Source organism: Aspergillus homomorphus (assembly GCF_003184865.1).
Source record: "Aspergillus homomorphus CBS 101889 unplaced genomic scaffold BO97scaffold_13, whole genome shotgun sequence".
Taxonomy (NCBI): Eukaryota; Fungi; Ascomycota; class Eurotiomycetes; order Eurotiales; family Aspergillaceae; genus Aspergillus; species Aspergillus homomorphus.
The window spans coordinates 354,572-374,103 of record NW_020291899.1 but is presented as its reverse complement, the minus strand read 5'-3'; the positions used below and the strand labels follow the sequence as shown (position 1 = coordinate 374,103).

General features: G+C 53.7%; 8 protein-coding genes across 8 annotated transcripts; 6 read left to right on the top strand and 2 right to left on the bottom strand.

Moving 5' to 3' along the window:
* Window positions 1–334: 334 nt before the first annotated feature.
* Window positions 335–4,684, top strand: BO97DRAFT_433715 (putative beta-glucosidase precursor; the record flags this gene model as incomplete). The annotated part of the gene is made up of 3 exons (XM_025697617.1): window positions 335–2,875; window positions 3,137–3,314; window positions 3,438–4,684. The coding sequence occupies 3 exons, from the start codon at window positions 335–337 to the stop codon at window positions 4,682–4,684; spliced, it is 3,966 nt and encodes a 1,321-aa protein (XP_025552604.1).
* A 666-nt stretch (window positions 4,685–5,350) lies between these two features.
* On the top strand, window positions 5,351–7,327 carry BO97DRAFT_342972 (sulfatase family protein; the record flags this gene model as incomplete). Its single annotated transcript, XM_025691688.1, has 5 exons — window positions 5,351–5,654; window positions 5,703–6,181; window positions 6,234–6,717; window positions 6,794–6,906; window positions 6,986–7,327. The coding sequence occupies 5 exons, from the start codon at window positions 5,351–5,353 to the stop codon at window positions 7,325–7,327; spliced, it is 1,722 nt and encodes a 573-aa protein (XP_025552603.1).
* Window positions 7,328–7,823: 496 nt separating this feature from the next.
* BO97DRAFT_469766 (Zn(II)2Cys6 transcription factor) lies at window positions 7,824–9,355 on the top strand (the record flags this gene model as incomplete). Its single annotated transcript, XM_025699869.1, has 3 exons — window positions 7,824–7,981; window positions 8,064–8,628; window positions 8,705–9,355. 3 exons carry the CDS (start codon window positions 7,824–7,826, stop codon window positions 9,353–9,355), a joined length of 1,374 nt encoding a protein of 457 aa, XP_025552602.1.
* Window positions 9,356–9,610: 255 nt separating this feature from the next.
* On the bottom strand, window positions 9,611–10,580 carry BO97DRAFT_442454 (MBL fold metallo-hydrolase). The gene has a single exon (XM_025698261.1). It carries the CDS (start codon window positions 10,476–10,478, stop codon window positions 9,633–9,635), a length of 846 nt encoding a protein of 281 aa, XP_025552601.1. The 5' UTR covers window positions 10,479–10,580; the 3' UTR covers window positions 9,611–9,632.
* Window positions 10,581–10,866: 286 nt separating this feature from the next.
* BO97DRAFT_38886 (putative MFS transporter) lies at window positions 10,867–12,794 on the top strand. The gene is made up of 4 exons (XM_025693676.1): window positions 10,867–11,138; window positions 11,197–12,087; window positions 12,166–12,259; window positions 12,366–12,794. Exons 1-4 carry the CDS (start codon window positions 11,049–11,051, stop codon window positions 12,596–12,598), a joined length of 1,308 nt encoding a protein of 435 aa, XP_025552600.1. The 5' UTR covers window positions 10,867–11,048; the 3' UTR covers window positions 12,599–12,794.
* A 408-nt stretch (window positions 12,795–13,202) lies between these two features.
* Window positions 13,203–13,976, bottom strand: BO97DRAFT_404907 (GFA family protein). The gene is made up of 2 exons (XM_025695065.1): window positions 13,596–13,976; window positions 13,203–13,527 (listed from the first exon to the last, which is right to left on the bottom strand). The coding sequence occupies exons 1-2, from the start codon at window positions 13,929–13,931 to the stop codon at window positions 13,441–13,443; spliced, it is 423 nt and encodes a 140-aa protein (XP_025552599.1). The 5' UTR covers window positions 13,932–13,976; the 3' UTR covers window positions 13,203–13,440.
* A 2,069-nt stretch (window positions 13,977–16,045) lies between these two features.
* BO97DRAFT_423647 (uncharacterized protein) lies at window positions 16,046–16,662 on the top strand (the record flags this gene model as incomplete). Its single annotated transcript, XM_025696903.1, has 3 exons — window positions 16,046–16,089; window positions 16,158–16,462; window positions 16,547–16,662. The coding sequence occupies 3 exons, from the start codon at window positions 16,046–16,048 to the stop codon at window positions 16,660–16,662; spliced, it is 465 nt and encodes a 154-aa protein (XP_025552598.1).
* A 427-nt stretch (window positions 16,663–17,089) lies between these two features.
* On the top strand, window positions 17,090–18,786 carry BO97DRAFT_366979 (uncharacterized protein; the record flags this gene model as incomplete). Its single annotated transcript, XM_025692639.1, has 1 exon — window positions 17,090–18,786. The coding sequence occupies one exon, from the start codon at window positions 17,090–17,092 to the stop codon at window positions 18,740–18,742; it is 1,653 nt and encodes a 550-aa protein (XP_025552597.1). The 3' UTR covers window positions 18,743–18,786.
* Window positions 18,787–19,532: the final 746 nt, after the last annotated feature.

Sequence of the window (19,532 nt, the reverse complement as noted above, 5' to 3'; positions counted from 1 at the left end):
CGGGTGGGCCTTGGCCCCCCCACTAATTCGGCGAATTGCCCCCACCATATCGCCGAAGGGTGGAACCCCGTAGGAGCCTTTGCCAAGACCTGGAAGGATTGGGGCAAACAGTCCGGGGAAGTTCCGAACCCTGCCGCTCGTGTGCGTCATGCGCGTGGTTTGGGGAGTGCTCTATTCACCCCGCAAAATTAGCATGGTTATCTGTGCCATGGGCCTGCACAGACTGCCTTTAAAAACCACCATCCCCCCCCCTTTGCTTGCATGAACACCTGCAAGCAAAGTGTGATTGCTGTCTGAGCTTGTTTGATCTTTGTCTTTGCTGCACTCTTTCACAATGACTTCCGATCCCCTCTCCCCCGTCGTTGAGCGGCTCCTCCAGTCCCTCACACTGGAGGAGAAAGTCGCCCTGCTGGCGGGCAAGAACATGTGGGAAACCGCGAACATCGATCGCCTGCACATTCCCAGTCTGAAAATGACCGACGGCCCGGCCGGAGCCCGTGGCTCCAAATGGACTTATGGCTCTCTCACAACCTGGATCCCCTGCGGGGTTTCACTGGCCGCCACCTTCGACCCTGCGCTGGTGGAGAAAGTCGGGACGATCCTGGGGGAGGAAACCCGGCGCAAGGGCTGCCAGGTCCTGCTGGCCCCCACCATGAACCTGTCAAGATCGCCCTTGGGTGGACGTAATTTTGAGGGCTACGGCGAGGACCCCTACCTCATCGGTGTGACTGCCAATGCCATCATTCGAGGCATCCAGAGCCAAGGGGTCGGGGCATGCATGAAGCACTTCATCCTCAACGACACAGAGACGCGGCGGTTCAACGTTGACCAGACGATCGACGAGCGCACATTACGGGAGGTGTACATGAAGCCTTTCACCATGGTTGTCGAGGAATCTTCGCCGTGGACGGCCATGGTCAGCTATCCCAAAATCAACGGGCAGCATGCCGATACCAGTCCCGACATCCTGCCACGTCTGCTGAGAAAGGAGCTCCAGTATGATCGCTTGGTCATGAGTGACTGGGGCGGTTTGAACAGTACAGTCGAGAGTCTCCTAGCTACGACAGATCTGGAGATGCCTGGGCCGCCAGTGCGTCGCGGCCAGCGGTTGTTGGCTGCCATCCAAGATGGTAGCGTCGATGTGGCTGCGCATGTGGACCCGAGTGTTCGACGGATGTTGCAGCTGTTGGAGAAAACGGGATTGCTGAATGCCGACGACAGCACGGACAAAAAGTCCGAGCAGACTACCGACGACCCTGTCTTCCATCAAATCGCGCGCGAGGCGGCACAGAATGGTCTTGTGCTGCTGAAGAATGATGGTGTGTTGCCGCTTCAGCCCTCCAAGCTGCGAAAAATCGCACTTATTGGGCCCAACGCTCGTAAACCCACGGCTGGTGGATCGGGCAGTGCCGCCGTCAACCCCTTCTACGTCACTACCCCTGAAGACTGCTTGCGGAGCGCAGTTCAATCTGCAAACCCGGACACCGAGATCACATATCAACCAGGAATGCCCGACAGTCTGCGCCCGCACCTCCTAGGCGACAAACTGACGATACCCGATGGAACCCAGCCTGGCTTCCAAGTGAACTTCTTTGCAGGTCATGCCTTCGAGGGTCCAGTTGTCGCGACTAGTCTGTGGAGTGACTCCCTCATTTATCTCTTCAGTGATGGCGATGTGCCGGCCGCGTTGGACGGTCGTCCGTACTCCTACCAGGCCTCGGGCGTGGTCACTCCCCGCGAGTCTGGCCGCTATACCTGGAGTTTGGCAAACACGGGGCAGGCCAAACTATTCCTCGACGACGAGCTGTTGATCGACAACACCGAGTGGACCGGTACAACCGGGGGCTTCCTCGGCTGCTCAAGCAAGGACCGGACCGCCAGCATCGATCTCGAAGCGGGCCGCTCCTACCGACTGCGCGTAGACAATGTCGTCACGCTGCCACTCGTGGACGCCTTCGACAACACGCTATTCCCTCGCGTGTCAGGTGTGCGCGTTGGCTGTGTTCTGGAGCGGGATGAGTCGCTGATGCTGGAGCAGGCGGTCGCATCAGCGCGTGAAGCCGACGTGGCGGTGGTGGTGGTGGGCCACAACAAAGACTCGGAGAGCGAAGGAGGCGACCGCGCGCACATGCAGCTGCCCGGCCGCACCGACGAGCTGGTGGCCGCCGTTTGTGCTGCCAACCCCAACACGGTGGTCGTGGTGCAGACGGCCAGCGCGGTGACCATGCCGTGGGTCGATGCCGCGGCGGGCCTTGTGATGGCCTGGTATCAAGGCCAGGAAAACGGCGAGGCCCTAGCGCAGGCGCTTCTGGGCCACTGCAACTTCTCCGGCAAGCTCCCCATCACATTCCCGCGCCGGCTGGAGGATCACGGCTCAAATGCCTGGTTTCCCGGCGAGGCCGCGCAGGACCGCAACACTTTCGGGGAAGGAGTGCTGGTCGGATATCGGCATTTCGATGCGCAGGGGATCCCGCCGCTCTGGCCCTTTGGGTTTGGCCTCTCGTATACGCGCTTTGAGCTAGCGGATATCCACATTACTGGGACTTTGAGTGCGGCTTTGCCGAAGTCCAAGGTATTGGTCCATGCACGGGTCGCTAATGCCGGAAGTCGGGACGGACAGGAAGTGGTGCAGGTGTACGTGGCCCCATCGGCGCAGATTTCGGCGATGGGACTGGTTAGCTATCCTAAGACTCTTGCAGGATTCTGCAAGATTGCGGTGCCTGTAGGAGAGTCGCGCGAAGTGGCAATCCCCATTCCTGGTTCGGAGCTGACGTGGTATGATGCGAAGACTGGCCAGTGGCGATTGGATGCGGGCAAGTATAAATGTTGGGTGGGTCGTAGTATCTGTGATATTGAGGCGGAATTGGAGATTGAGGTGGCATAGAGTGAGTATGAAAATAAAGAGGATTGCTGTTTCGTGTATGAAAAGGTAGAGCGAGAGAGAGAGACATTATAATTGTCGAATGTTGATATCCATATTTACCCCCTTACCTACCCTTCCCCCCCCCTCCTTCTTCCCTTCTCGGAGGAATGAATTTTCCGAAGTGCCTCTGTAATGTCTCTGTAGTGTATCTGTAATGTACCAACTCCCGCTTCTTCTCCTCCTCTCTCCCCCCAAAACTACTCCCCTATCAAGAATCCAACTCTCCCTGCCGTCATGGATTTTACCACTGCTGTAGCCTGTCTGAACTGTCGAGAAAAGCATCTCAAATGTGACGGAAATTTGACAGGATGTGCTCGTTGCCAGTCCCTGAGTCTCTCGTGTCACTTCGTACCCTCTCGCCGTGGCCGCAAGTGTCGCCCAGCCGTGCCAGGTCGATCCACTCTGTCACTGGCTTCACCTTCGCCCTCGATTCCATACACTCAACAGCACGAGCAGCAGCAGTCACAAGACCAGGAACTTCAACAGTTTCATTCCATCATGGGTCGGGATCCAGGCTTACAGTTGGTCTCGCTGTATTATCTACATTTCCACCAAGCCCATCCTTTCCTCCCCCCAATGGAAGTTCTGCTAGAATCCGATCCCCCCTCTTACCTGCTGGACATTATGGAGTTCATTAGTCTACATTACCTGTCGCCCCAATTCTTTCAGGACAGCAGCAAGATCCTCCTTCTGGCGGTGCAGGCGGCAGATCTGACAGTCGAAAAGACCCAGGCTCTCCTTCTTCTAGCGATTGTGCAGCACGGGCGACAGCAAGCCCACGAGGCACGTTCCTGTCTGGGTCAGGCCCTTCAGAGTGCGCTGGAATTGGGTCTGGACCGTCGCGAGGCTTCCGATGCCCTCAGCGTGGACGCTCCCTTCAAAGCCGAGAGTCTCCGGCGCACCTGGTGGGAGATCGTCGTGATTGATGTGTTGCTCGCAGCAGTCCAGGTGGATGGATACTTGCAATTTGAGATGATTGAGCCTCCCAAAGTGCCTTTGCCCTGCGGACCAGAAGAATATCAGGCCGGATGTATCCTGAGTCCTCTCCAGCCCACCTTCGCCGACATGGAGCAAAATAGCCTGTTCTGCGGTGATGTCGAGTTCTCCCCCTCTGCCTATCGAATAGAGGCTGCCATGATGCTGCGAAAATGCCTGCGTGCAGGCGAGACGCATGTCACTCAGGAAACACTCGATGTACTCAACGCCGCCATCACCGCTTGGTTCCATCGGTTACCATCGAGTCGACGCCCAATCCTTCAGCCAAACGGCGTGCTGGACGAGATAATGATGCAAGCCGTGATGCTGATGCACTGCGCCACCATCTACCTGCACTTTCCTCGCTCTTGCCTTCTGGCCTTTCTGCCCATCACCGGTCGTATCATGTGTTCATCACCGCCGGCTTTCGTTACCACCTCGCTCGACCCTCAACTGCATACCGCGAAGGTGGCGGAGGGTGCCGTCCAACTGTCTCGACTGGCTTCTTTGTCGGCCTCGGTTGTCAACCACACTCCGTTCTTTGCCTGCACGCTTGTGTTGAGCTCCGTCATACAGGTAGCAATCATGCTTAGCGATGGCCTACATCCCCAAGGGCCTAGGCAGCAGTTTTTGTCGCTAAATCTGGGGGTGCTCAGATCAATGGGAGAGACCTGGCCCATCGCTGCCAGCGCCATGCAGCGAATCCGTCAGGCAGTGATCGAGGTTCACACCGCAGTCCCGTGCGACGCCCGTCCCTTGCTAGACGTCTTTTCCCCTTCGACTTGAGATTGGTGTTACCTAGGGCCATGATCAGCTCGACCAAGCCGTCCCCATCCGCTCACTGACTTGGCATTCAACTGAGTTAATCAAAAACGTCCTGTCGGTTGCTCGTCTCGTGGCCCTCGTGTGCTGCTTATCCCACGCTAGTGGTCATCCAAGAGCGAAGCTCAATTTGCCACCCAAAATGCCTCATAATGGACGGGATTTGAGTCTCGAGGTTGCTCCGTGAATCCCACCGGTATGACAAATTTGCTTACTTCGAGTCTTCAGCCTAGAGAGGTGGGTCGTAGGAGCGCAAAGTTCAGGAATCAGAAGATCCTTTTCTGCAACCTCGAAACCGGCTCCACTTGCCCTTATCTAGCGTCCCTCGTATTCCTTTCGGTGACCCACTTTCATGGTCTGAAGAATGATTTTGATATCACGGTGAACACTCAATTATGCTGATTCTCAGCTTATCTCAATTCCTATTGACAGCCATTGGAGGTGATGGCCCTGTGAAGGTCGGGAAGGATCGCAGGATTCGGCGAGGTTGTGTGCTTCCAAGCATACGCTAGGAAACGGATGAAGTTGTGGCCTGATGCTCAAACGACGACTCGAATGGAGATAAATACTGCCTGACAGGGATGTTGAGATCATCTTCATCACACTCAATTCTCTTTCCAGCTACGCAAGATGAGGGTGTCCAACAAACGTTTGGGTATGACTTGGGGTCTCATGGCTGCCCTTGAGGCAAGCCTGGCCTCAGCTCAGTCGGTCTCTAAACCGCCAAACTTCTTGTTCATCATGGCGGATGATATGGACTTGAAGATGGACTCTCTTTCGTATATGCCTTTGGTAACGAAGCATATGCAGGAGAAGGGAATGTCCTTCGACAACCACTTCGTTACCACGGCCCTGTGTTGTCCTTCGCGGGTCAGCCTTCTGACTGGACGGCAAGCCCACAACACCAATGTGACGGACGTGCACCCCCCATGGGGTAAGTTGGTCTCTGGAAACTTAATGGTGGAATACTGACCGGACATAGGTGGATATCCCAAGTTCATCAGCCAGGGATTCAACGACAACTATCTTCCCGTCTGGATGCAGCAGGCTGGGTACGATACCTACTACACCGGCAAGCTGATGAACGCGCAATCTCTGGAGAATTATGATAAGCCGCATGCCGCGGGATTCAACGGCTCGGACTTCCTGTTGGATCCGTACACCTATGACTACATGAACGCCACTTATCAGCGTAACCACGACTTGCCTGTCAGCTACCTTGGCCGTCACACCACCGAGGTCCTGACCGAGAAAGCCATGGGCTTCCTGGAAGATGCTCTTGCCGGCGAGCGTCCGTTCTTCCTCACCGTGACTCCGATCGCTCCTCACTCCAACATGAACGGAACTTACGGGGCCGGAGCGGGTCCGCTGTGGATGGATGAGCCCATTCCCGAGGAGCGCCACAAGCATCTCTTTCCCGAAGCCAAGGTCCCGCGCACGGCCAACTTCAACCCCAAGGAAGTGAGTAATCCCCATGTCCCTGATGAAGAAGTAACGCCCCTAATTCCCGCAGCCCACTGGTGTCAGCTGGATTCATGACCTTCCTTACCGTAACCAATCCGTGGTCGACTACAATGACCACTACTACCGACAGCGACTTCGAGCCCTGCAGGGCGTCGATGAACTTGTCGATTCTCTTATCACCCGCCTGGAGGCCAGCGCCGAGATCGACAACACGTATATCATCTACACGTCCGACAATGGATTCCACATCGGTCAGCACCGGTTGCCTCCGGGTAAGACCTGCGCCTTTGACGAGGACATCCGCGTGCCGTTCTTCATCCGTGGCCCCGGAATTCCGGAGGGCCACAAGCAGGATATCGTGACCACCCACATCGACCTTGCTCCGACCTTGTTCTCCTTGGCGAGTCTCCCACTTCGCGAGGATTTCGACGGAACCCCGATGCCGATTGCTGATGTCGAGGGAACCCTGCACGAGCACGTGGCGGTTGAGTACTGGGGTCAGGCGATGCTGGAGGGTGGTCTTTCGAACCTGGGTAATTATTTCCCCCCCCCCCCCCACCGGCTTTCTTCCGGAGACCCAGCATTCACTAACAAATACACAAACGGCAGGCACACCCACCGTCCCCAACAACACCTACAAGGCCGTCCGCATTCTCAGCCAAGAGTACAACCTCTTCTACTCTGTCTGGTGCAACAACGAGCATGAGCTCTACGATCTTAGTGTACGTTTCTCTTACCTCTCTCTCTTTCTTCCCTTGTTTTTCTTGCCTTTTTTCATCCATTTACTAAACCCGGACCTAGACCGATCCCTACCAAGTCAACAACCTCCACCCCCATGTCGCGACCACCAACACTACGATCCTGGGCTACGAGATCCCGACGGTGATCGATCGGCTGGACGCTTTGTTGCTGGTCCTGAAATCCTGCAAGGGTCGCACGTGCATCAAGCCGTGGGAGGTCCTGCATCCGGATGGGTCGGTCCAGAACCTGCTGGAGGCCATGGATGCCAAGTATGATGAATTCTATCACACTCAGTACAAGGTATCGTATGATCGGTGTGAGTATGCGTATGTGATTGATGCCGAGGGACCGCAGACGGCATTGGCATACAGGAACGGGTATTCTTTGGACCAGTGGATTTGAGCGATGAGTGGTTTGGGGGGAAGGGGGATGTTGAGTGGGGGAAATGTTGCAGCGGTACCATGAGGAGGCAAATGAAAGAGTAGATGTGTCAGCAGAGAATTTTAACTTATGTGAACTAAGTTTCTGAGTAAATTAAAGCTTTCAGTTCCGAATGGAAAGTCGGGCCGATTTCATCCCACCGGCTTCGGGGCGCGCCCGGAGGCCCCCGGAGGGGTGGCGTGTACTGTAGGCTAGGCTTCAAGGAAGTCGTTTATTGGAGTAGGAGAGGAGAGGGATACAATGCAGGGATAAGAGTGGAAATGTCTGTCGATTATTCATCTAGCATTTTGTTTGGTTCCGGTGGGATAAGATTTGTGGATTTGGTGGAGCCGGTGGGATGATCTCATTGCGGATGATGAATGAATGCATCTTAATCTTCCCCCAAGATGATCTACTGTCTCTACTGCTTTGACTGTAGCCTCCCCTCTCGATTCAGTCTATCAAGCACTTGGCAGAGATGTCTCCATCACGAACTTCCCAGCATCGCTTCAGGTGTCGGTTTGCCGACTGCCCGTCCAGCTTCCAGCGCAAAGAGCACCGCAACCGGCATGAAAGCCAGCATACGGGCGCATTAGCCCGCGCCTGTCCGCTTTGCGCCCGGACTTTCTCTAGAAGGTGTGTCTGCCTCTCTCTCTCTCTCGTTCCATCTCGGTCTCTACTGTGACCGTTCAGCGAGAATAACCTGAGCATCCCCCAGTGACTCCCTCCGTCGCCATATCCGCCTCGACCACGCCAACCCCCAAGCGCCCACCACGACAGGGACGAGTTCAACCCGAACATCGCAAGCCTGTCGCCGCTGTCGTCTGGCCAAAACCCGCTGCGGCGGCGGCAGTCCATGCGATCGATGTCGCGCCCAGCCGCATCTTTGCATCTACGACGAACCCCAGAGACAGCAGCAACAATCCCAGCAGCATGAACAGCATGAACAGCATGAGCAGTATGAGCCGCATGAGCAGCATGAGCAGCATGAGCAGCACGAACAACTTCAGCCACAAGACCAGACGCCGCCCTGCTCGCCCCCGTTCCCCACCGTCGAGCCCGATCCAACCGCCCGATTCACCCCCTACATCCACCTCTACTTCACCCACTTCCACCCCCACTGGCCCCTCCTGCACCGCGCGACCTTCAGTGCCCCCGATGAGCCCCTCCTGCTGTTACAGGTGGTCTCCATGATCGGTCTCTGGGTCAGCGACAAGCCCTCGGCCCGCGAAGCGGCCATCAATCTCCACCGCAAGATGGGATCCTCGATCCTAGCCCAGCAGGTAAGCCTACTCACCTCCTTCTTTCCCCGGGCTCCCATCCAAATCAGTTACAAGACTCATACCCGTCAACATCTAGGATAAATGGGCACGTACCCTCCCCTTCAACACAGACGCGTGCGACACCAACAGCCACCCCGTAGAACCTCTGCAGCAACAGCAACAGCAACAGCAGGAACTCATCTCGCACTGCCCCGTAGCAACCTACCAAGCCATCCTCCTATACCTCATCTTCTCCCTAGTACAGACCAGCAGCCGGCCTCGCGCCCTCGATCTCAGCCTCGCCCTCTCCCCATCCGACCGCCACATCCTCTCCGTCCTCGTGGACACCTGTCGCCGGAATCGCATCTTCTATTACCCACGCATGCTGCAGCGGTATCACCGGACGATCAACTCTGTTACTTGTATCTGGGTGGGCGTGGAGGAGCTTAAGCGGCTTGGGTTGGCTCTGTACAAGGTCTCGCGGCTGTGTGGGGAGGATTTGGGGGTTGAGGTGGGCGAGAGTGAGGGCGGGGCCACCGTGCTGACGCTGTCGGATTTGCAGTTCCCTGTGCCGGATAGTCGGCGGCTTTGGGAGGCGCAGTCGAATCCTGAGCTGGCGCGGTTGTTGCAGATGGAGGCGTGTAGTCGTGGTGGTGTTGGGGTACAGTTGGATAGTCGGGAAGAGGGGAATTGGATTTCCACGTGTGGGCGGTTGTTGGATGGTAAGGTTGAGAATTGGTGGTTGTGAGTGTTTGGGATACCCTTGTATATTACTATTGCTTCTTCCTTTTTTTTTTAACTTTATTTTTTTTTTCTCTTTTTTGGGTTATTGTCTGGTATTAGCATGTGCTTTGATTAGAGAACAGCTCTTTTGGCTTGACTGGGAAGAGAATATGAGGTTTGTAACGCATAATGATAAGCAAAAAATATGTATAAAAAATCAAACGGTCTATTTTCTAGATTATATATTCTAGAGTAAATGTACAAAGGAAACTTTTGAAAACCCGTCAATCCATGCAACCCCTTTAGATAACCGTCTTCTCCACACCGGGCGTCAACCAAGACACCTTCTCCTCGATCTTCTCCTCCTCGAAGATCTTCTTCAGGTCCGCCTGGTGCTGCGTGAAGTGCTCCCACGACTCGAAATGGATAGGCACCATGACATCGGCGCCGAACACGCGCATGAGGTGAGCAGCCTGGTGGCCGTCGAAGGTGATCTGCAGCATACCCTTGGGGGTAGGGAAGAGGGCATTGCCGAGGTTCAGCACGGCGACAGCGACGTGCCACTTCTTGCGGATCTCAGCCAGCTCGTCAATCCAGACGGTGTCACCGGAGAAGTACACCGCGTTAGGCAGGCCCTCGTCGCTGACGCCGAACGAGTCGCACTCAATGATGAATCCCGTCACCTCGCCGCCGGGGAAGTGCTTGCAGGGGGTGCCGGTGATGCGGAAGCGCTTGCCCGCGATGTTGTGCTCGACCGTCTTCCAGGGTGCCAGGCCGACGACGCCGGGGCGCGGCGCCAGGTTCTTGGCTCCGTCCTCCGTGGTGTAGACGCGGCGGCCGTCCAGCAGCTGGCGGCCCAGGGGGTCCAGGTTGTCGTCGTGGTCCTCGTGGCTCAGCAGCACCGCGTCGATGATCGGGATGTCCTTCAGCTCCAGCGCAGGGCCTCCTGTGCTGCGCAGAATCGAGGTCGGGGGGCGGGTATCCCATCCCCACTGCTTCCAGTCGGCTTTGGCCCAGCCGTCGTACACATACTCAGAGCCTGCGGGGCAGAAGACGGGGTCCGTCAGGAAGCGGACGCCGTCGATGTTGATGATGGAGGTTGCGGTGGTGATGTGCGTAACCGAGACGGTGCCTTGGAAGGGAGCCATTTTTGAGTTTGGGTGGGTGGCAAAGAAGGTTTATTGGAAATAAGGTAAAATGTAAGGAGAGGAGAGAGTTTTTGGCTTTTTTTTGCTTTTGGAGGAAGCAAGGTGTCAGAAGCTGAGATGCTGTGAGATTGATGAAGGATTGTTGAGTACCGCGTGCTTTTGCTATACTTATATACCTTTTTCTCGATGCGAATTTTTCTCTTTCCTCCCACCGGAATCGACTCGCAATCCCCAATTTACTCATCATGATCAATCATTCGCCCGCCAATGATTAATTGTCTCACCAGGATAAAAAATTGCCTCACTCATTTGCCTCCGTGCTTGGCGTTTAGATTGTTCTGCACAGCTTCTAGAAAGACGTTTTGTCATGGGGCGCGAACGGACGGCGCCATCCCACTCATCCCACCTATCCATCCCACTGCCACCGGAAATGCAGACCCACTTGAGCTGTCTTGCAACAATGCTACATCACAGAAAAAATGGAATCTTTGTCATCCCGTGGCGGTGGTGCATTGATAAAGCCGCGAATTGGCCCATTCAATGTGCTTGGCCTCGTAAATTGCTTGCATCATGGCTTCCTCCGAGGTAGATAGCAAGTACGCTTGGGTGATTGTCCTCGCGGTGTTCTGGAATAATGCTCACCATTGGGGAATCCTCTCTGTTGGCCTCACCAAACAAATTCACAGTGTATGCAAATTAGACTAACCATCATGCGCAGAGTTACGGTGTCTTCCTCGCCTACTTCACCTCACACTCCACATTCCCGGATAGCCGCACCCTCGATTATGCCTTCATCGGCGGTCTCTCCGCCTCAATGGCCCTGTTCATATCCCCCGTGGTGACGCTCCTTCACCGCCGCGTCGGCCTCAAAGCCACCATGGCTCTGGGCGTCCTGCTGGAAACCGCCGCCTTCCTGGGCGCCTCGTGGAGCCGGCATATCTGGCAGCTGTACCTGAGCCAAGGCGTCTGTTTCGGCTGGGGCCTGGGCCTGCAATACCTGTCGACGACGTATCTCATCCCGCAGTGGTTCAACCGCAACCGCAGTCTCGCGGCGGGCATTGCAACCGGCGGCAGCGGAACAGGAGGCCTGATCTACTCGCTCGCCACACACGCCCTGCTCGACCGCTTCGGCCTGGGCTGGTCCTACCGCATCCTGGCCATCTGCCAGTTCGTCGTCAACTGCGTGTGTCTCCTGGTGATCCGCGATCGCAAACCCACGGCAGATCCCCCCTCGACATCACGACGCCCGCTCCTGAACCTGAACTTCCGCCTGTTAACCCGGTACGAGATGTGGCTGTACCTCGGGTGGAGTTTCTTCAGCGTGATGGGATTCATGGTCATCTGGTTCTCGCTCGCCACGTACGGACGGAGTGTCGGGTTGAGCTCGTCTCAGGGTTCCATCGTCACGGCCGTCATGAACGTCGGCCAGATGTTCGGACGTCCCGCCGTCGGGTTTATGTCCGATGCCGTCGGCCGTATTAATATCGCTGCGTTTGCGACGTTTGTCAGTGGCTTGCTCTGTCTGCTGCTCTGGACTTTCGCGAGGACCTACGCGGCCTTGATCTGCTTTGCTTTGTTTGCCGGTATCTTCTTTGGAACTTTCTGGACGGTACGTCTCCTTGCCTTGATTCCCCTTTACTGAATTTTGTCCCGGGACGAAGCGAACTAACATGACATAAAATTCCAGGTGGTCGGACCTCTCGGAGCCGAAGTCGTCGGGCTGGATGACTTGCAGTCCGGTTTGACAATCATGTGGTTGATCTGCTCGGTTCCTGCGACGTGTATGTCTTGCCCCCTCTCTGCTTCCTCTATATTCCGCTCTTCCAATTCCCTTGTATCACCCTCAAACTCGAAAGTCCCAATTCTAACTCATTTCCATCAAAACAGTCGGCGAAGCCATCGGCCTCGAACTCCGCACCTCCGGCCGCCACGAATTCCTCCACACGCAGCTCTTCACGGGCTTCATGTACGTCGGAGCCTCACTGTTCTTGCTCCTGCTCCGCGGGTGGAAGATCGCGCAGTTGCGGAAACAGCAGCAGCAGCAGCAGTCACAATTTACGGAAATGGCGTCCACCGGCGACAAGTATCGGTATCTTGTCGCTGCGAAGCCAAAGGTGTAACCGCTTTCGCCCCCATTCGGGGAATATGTTTTGTTGCAAGGGATACTCGGGTATAGAACACAAGGTATTGGGAACTGGGCTTCATAGAGGAGACTCATGTATAATAGAATTGGGTTGTTGTTTAGTATAATTTTTGGCGTCAAGGGAAAGGATACGGAGATTTGTCGTGGGTTAGGCAGCAGGGGTTATGGTTGGGTTGTCTTCGATATTTGTCTCAAATAATAGAAATACTTATATGTTGAAAACCCAGCATTGATTTTATAAGTGGACTATTCTCAGAATCAGAAGTCTAATCACTTGGAATCCATTGGATGCCGACTAGGTTTGTCTTGGAGATGGTTGCTTGTGCATCTGTATGAAGCTATCTCATCAGCCCTTATGTCGTCGAAAGAGGGCTGACCGTTGATTCCCCACCCTAAAGCCAATATTCACTATCCAGGAGGCAATCCATGGAACATAAGATGGTTCCGTACACGACTTATCAATGTGCTCCATAATCTGCCCCACACCAGCTCATCACTAGAGTACGTAGTAAGTGCAGCAGTCTCAATTCTACACAAAGAAACGAAGGCTGGACCCCCACAGCAGAAGATACTCAAACAAAGTTGCAATATCTACGAATTGGATTCAAGTTCCGGATGTTTAGAGTTTCTAGGCGCCATAAAGCAGGCTAGTATAGTAATTCCACACATGACGCCGATTCCGCAACCGGTGGGACTCGCTCGTCGCTCGGAGCTCCGAAGACCACCCTACCATTCCATAGATACCGCCGAGAGTCCGCAATCAGTGGAACTCGCTCGGAGCTCCGAAGGCCCCCCCCCCTACCCGGGCCGGAAACCTAACTAAGCCTTATACTCGGGCGGGAACGCCCTCCCATCAACCTTATTAAGCTTGAGACCGTCAATATCAACATCACGCAACAGCCGCACCTAAAAATTAAACCTCGGACTTAGTTCCCTACCACACAAAATACACCTCCCCTCACCAACCCACTTACATTAACAGGCGAGATAGGTGGAAACCCCATTCCCTGCGCGGCAGCAGGGAGCCGGAGAAAGCAACTACTGCCGCACTCACCGCAGAACTGGTGCGTGACCTTGCGCTCGCCGAACTGGTAATCCCGCAGCTTTTCCTCGCCCTGATCGATCACGAAGTCCTTGGTGAGCGGGTACACGAGCAGGTACCCGTTCTTCGAGCAGATGGAGCAGTTGCAGTTGTTGACGGGGTACTCGGGCAGCGGCGGGGATATGGTGAAGTGGAATTGCACGGCGCCGCAGTGACAGGTGCCGGTGTGGCTGCTGGATTCCCCTGTCGGGGTTGGTGGGAAGGGCATTCTATTTCCGGGGGCTCGGTAGGGGGGAGGTGAGAGGAAAGAGGGAGATTCTGCGCGGGGAACGGAGATGGGGAGTGTGGATAGGCTTTTTAAAGCGCCCGGGGTGGCTTACGCCAAGTCTGTTCGCTAAGCTTCGGGGGGTTGCCGTCTTCGGGTTAGTGCTTATGGCTTGGTGATGAGGTCTGTTGTTTTAGCCGGTGGTGATGTTGGTTTGTTCGTGTGCTGTACCAACTTTGTCCATTAAAAGCTGCTATATTTGGGTGAAATTCGGCTCTTTGAAAAGTTGCGGGCGTGCTGAGACAAAAGCTAACAGCACAGGGAAGAGGTAAGAAAGCATGAATGAAAGAAACAATCGGTCAATTGAAGTATTCTGAAATATCACCCAGGTAGGTCACTCACATGCTTGATCTGGTGATCGAAAAGCGCCAGACAAACATCGCGTCAACGTCTTCCAAACTCAGTACCAGTGAACTGCGTCATCAAGGAAATGATAAGACCTAAGATATTAGATGCACTCTCCCATTTACCGTAAGATTAAAGTCTCCAAACCTCGTTTCCAGTCCGGAGCACCCATCTTCAGCTGAAACGACGCTCGTGGTTCGCAACTCCACTGAAAGTGTCTACTCAACCACCACCATGACATCCAAGCCAGATTTTCCATCTATCACTACTTAGGCGCGCAACAGGATATCGTCGTCTCCGCAGGCATAAAAGAAAACGAAGGGAGTCACGAGATAGTGGCGCCGGACTGGAAAGCCCTGGAGGTGCTGTTGGAATGCGCATTCGACTTCCTCCGTCAGCTCTTCCCAGATGCGCCGGCTTTCCACGGCTTGCGCCGCTCCACATGCCTCGTGCAATGCTATAGGGAATCCTTCCCCGACGAGATCCCCTTAGGCGAGGAGGATGAGGCATGGGGCATGCGTCCTTGCTTCGACGATATTTACCCCACGATATTGAGCAAACTGTCGACTTGGACATGGATCATAACTCTTTACGTGAATGGACCTTGCACATGGTTCCCTGCTTCTGCATCACGGCTGACCAGATCGACCCGGATGAGGCATTTGTTGAGATGGCGGATCTGCCGTGGGACTTCTTGTATTAGTCGTGGGCTTGTTCTGGTGGCCTTTTCCTTCCGTGCGGTAGTCCTCGTTGATGTTATACCCCTGGAATCTCGTAGCTGCGGGGGCTATCTTATGATTGCATAGCTTGTAATCAAAGTCTTTATCAGGATTGGTTTTTTAAAAAAAAAATCTTTGTCCACTTGCCCAAAATGTGCTTCTGAAATTCGTCTTTCTCGCAAACAATTAGTAGATGTGTTCCTGGAAGTATACATGTATAAGCCAGAGTGCAACCGAACTACCTTGCCCTTATCGACTGAACATGAGCAGCATCGAAGAAACACCATTTGCTAAGACCGGCTTCCATGAGATCAAACCGTATAAACTGGTTAGCCTGATTCAAGACTCACTAACATTATTGAACTCGATCGCGGACATCGTAACTTCGCGCAATCTGAATTCAAGATAGAATAAAGATAAAGGTTAGAGGGGTGAAGTAACGGCTCAGCGACGTTCTTACCAATCGCCCACATCAGAGGGCTTGGCAAATGCAAAACCTGGCTATACTGTTGTACGTTTTTCTTGTTTATTGCGTGCATTTTCCTCCTTGCATAGAGGGAAGGGCAGTACACATTTGATCAAGGCAGATATCTGGCATGGGCGCATTGCTTTTAGACGGAAGTTCATGGAGCATAAAGCAATGGGCCGAGTCACAGAACAGCTTCAACAAGGCCAGATTGACTGTCTGGGACAAGAGTGGAGAGTAGTCGTGTGATAGTGAGGAAATTGAGTCTTGAGCCAAGTGGGCCCGGGAAGGTAAACCGGCCTGTCGGCGATTCGGCTAACGTCCCACACCATGCCAGCGTTTGGATAGATACAGTGAGATTTGATCTAATGACTGGTAATCTGTTATGATTGATTCATTTAGTGAACAGTAAGTGGATGGCAAACAACGTTTGAAAGCCCCATGGTCCCTGGTACTGTACAGTACATACATACTTGTGATATCTCATTATCGACTCAAGTATCGTTCGCCAGTTTCTTGACCATGGTATGGACCCTAATGGGGGCTACAGCAACAAAATTCCTATCCTCATGTAAGTTGTGAGCTCTCATCTGAGCCATCACATTAAAGGCCCGCGGACTGACCGACCTTCAATAACAGGCTAATGCCGAATGCCACCTGTGCTCGTGAACTTCTCTTGCAAGGCGCTGACCCTAACTGTGCCGACCGTAGAGGTAGGACGCCCCTCGAGTTCGCTGTGAAAAGCACCTGGGAGCCAAATTCATTGCATGTTGAGATGCTTCTCGCGCATGGAGCGAAGCTGGAACCGGACCTCCTGTGTGCCGCGGCGGCTCCGCGCGTGCCCCAAGGAGAGTTCATGACAAGGTTTCTTCTAGAGAAGGGCCTCGAACCGAATACAGCCTCTGCCAAAGATGGAAGTATCTTGCACTACGCTGTATGGTCTGGTAAGCCTGGCATCGTCAGACTATTACTGGATGCTGGCGCAGATCCTACAGGGCAATCACCTGGTCTACACTAAGGTGGCAAAGACCCGGTACAGATGGCTAGGAGAATAGACTGTCCTGAGCTCCGGCAGTCTATCCTCGCGCTTTTCCAGATCCGAGGCGTGGACGACGGCGAAGATGGTGTTGAAGGAGCTGATTGATTCTTATAACATATCATAAAATCAGTGTAAAAATGCGTTTAAAAACAATTGATATGTAAGAGCTAGTGATCAGCCAATCTGCTTGCAGAATTCGGATCACGGGATCTTTATCTATGCTTAGTGTTTTCTTGGTGGTTTGGCTGCGAGGGCTGACTGCTTAGGCCTGCGAGGGCTGCTTAGGCGGGCTGCTTGGATGCTAAGGCGGGTAAATGATACCGCTAAGGCCTACTCGGGTATGGATGCGGGGTAGGAATAGCGATACCGTAGAGGGTGGTGGGAATCTCAAGTTCCCCAGAAAAAAACATCCCGCATTTCATTCCTGCCAGCTCCGACCGCTCAGCCTGTCTCTACTTAGTATAGTATTTCTCTTCCAGACAACACTTACACTTACTTCCAGACTTACCTAGATATCATGCGGCCCATCAAAATGTTCAACCCGGAGCGATACGCCGGACTGCACGATTTGCCCCAAGAAATCTTCGAGGAAGTCCTTACGTATTTGGAAATTGAGTCGCTCAAGACTCTGCGCCTAGTAGACCGAAAGCTGGCCGAGAAGTGTTTCGGACCCCGATTCCTGAAATGCATCCAACAGCCTGTTCTCGTTATCTCACCACAGCGTCTTCGCTCCCTGCATGCGTTGGCGTGTAATCCTACCCTCAGCAAGAAAGTCTACTCACTAACTTTCCTCGCCACACCGGTGCGCTCTCCTAAGTCAAAGGGGAACGTCAAACCTGGACCGCGTATGGTGCAGAAACCCGTTCAGCACCGATACATGACCAGGGCCAAGGCCAATTATACTCGCAAGGAACTTTCCGACACCAACCCCGATCTGCTCTGTCCGAGTGAACAGCAAGAAGCTAGAATCCCGGAGTCCCCAAGCGGGATAACCAACTTCCTGCAACCTGCGCTCAAATTGTTTGGTAATTTGCATACTATCAGCTTTGATACTGGGGTGGGTGGCGGGCGGACGGAGACAAAGCCTGATCCTAAAAAGTGGAAATTGCTCTGGGTGCGAGCCTCGCATATCCTCTCCTGGGTTCTGACAGCAATGGTGCAGAGTGGGGTCTCGGTGAAACACCTCAATGTCTATCGCCGGTCTGACGGATGCTGCGTTCCTATTACTGACATTACCGCTATTGCGTCGGGTCTCGTCCCAGCACAACTGGAGATTCTCGGCAAGAGCGTCCAATCACTCGAGCTTAGCATCTCTGGAGCGATCGAGGATGCTTCCAAAGAGAAGGAGGAGAAAAGGGAGGAGAAAAAGGAGAAGAAAAAGAAAGAAACGGAAGGCGAAAGCGCTCGCCCTAGTGGTGGTGAGGGCTCATTGGAGCAAAGCCACAGGTTATCGGAGGACCCTCACCCTGTGCTTGAGGATGAAACACCAGGAATCACGTCTCTCTTCCTCAAACTTGCACCGAATCTTCGAGAACTGGACTTAACGTTCCGGCGTACTGCGCATAGAGGGAAGTATTTATTCTACTACGACTGGATTATCGACAGTATCGCCCGTGAAACCCAGTTGCCGTTGTTGGAAAGATGTGCGTTCTCCGGGTTCGCGGCCAAGGGACAGTCAATGCTTCTCTTTCTTCAAAAGCATTCCAACAGCCTTCGTTCCTTGACTTTGCATAGGTGCCACTTGACCACTGGGTCATGGAGCCCAATCTTTGCTCATATGGAGCAAGGGATGCCAAGGCTCGAGAACCTCAGTCTCAGTGATTTGTTTGGGAGACATACGCAGAATATGAGGTACGCACAACAGAGGTTCCTCGAGCAAGAGGCAGAGGATGATGAGCAAGAGGCAGGGAATGATGAGCAAGAGGCAGATAATGGTGAGCAGGAGGGCAAAGGAATGGTTGTTTTGCTGCCAATCTGGGACACCACCCAGCCATCGCTCCGGACAAGCTTTTGGCATACCAACGGGAACATTGTGCACACCAGGGACTTCACTCGTGAGGAGTTGAAGAAGGGACTCGTGTTTCGCCCGCTGCAAAAAGGCCCCGGACGGGCTCTCGACTCCCCTGGGTTAAGGTATTACCACAGGTCGAGAACTCAACTTTATGGGCCTCCCCGCATGGTCTAAACTTGAGAGCTTTCGGTCAATCAGCGTGTTTTATATTGGTTCACCCAACGGAATTGCCTACTTAGAAGGTTGAGATAATTCTCCTACGCCTTGGTCATCCTGGCCGATTATTTACCATAGCAGGCAGCCCTTGCTGTTAAAGCTTGTCCTACCCCCGAGAAGCCAGAATTAGGAAGATTAGCAACAATACCTTAAGCAGTCAATAAGCCACATCTCATATTCATGAATATCATCGTCTTCTTCATATTACCTCATGAACAATCCCTTGTAGAAAAGGAATCCAATTCGGCTTACTGTAAGACTTGAACATACAAGCTTACGCAATTCTCACGTTGGAAAACACATGAAGATGTTGAAGCCGGTCACTTGCACGGACTTCGAGAATCGAGCTGCCGAGAGAACAGTGGGATGGATGACTTGGGTCGGATGAACAAAGCTAAACTAGGCGCACTAGAGATAAATGCAAAGCGATGACTTGCACATCTCGGCTCATGTGTTCTCTGACTCGAATATTCTCGTGCAATCCAACACAGGCTGAAAGCCAGTGGAGTCAAAACAGACCCTGAACATGCACTCGACGCTAAAATGGGTCAGAGAGCCACCTTTGCCACATACATAGTAGGCAAGAAATGAGCAAGATAAGATCATTCCTTGGGAAATCAAGGAAGGAAAAAGCCAAAAACATACAACAGAAGGGATTCGCTGGTGGTCACCCACCCAACTACTAACCTCCCGGCGTGTGGCTTAAGTACGGCTGAGCGGACGGGAAGCCCTGTTTTCCACACCCTGT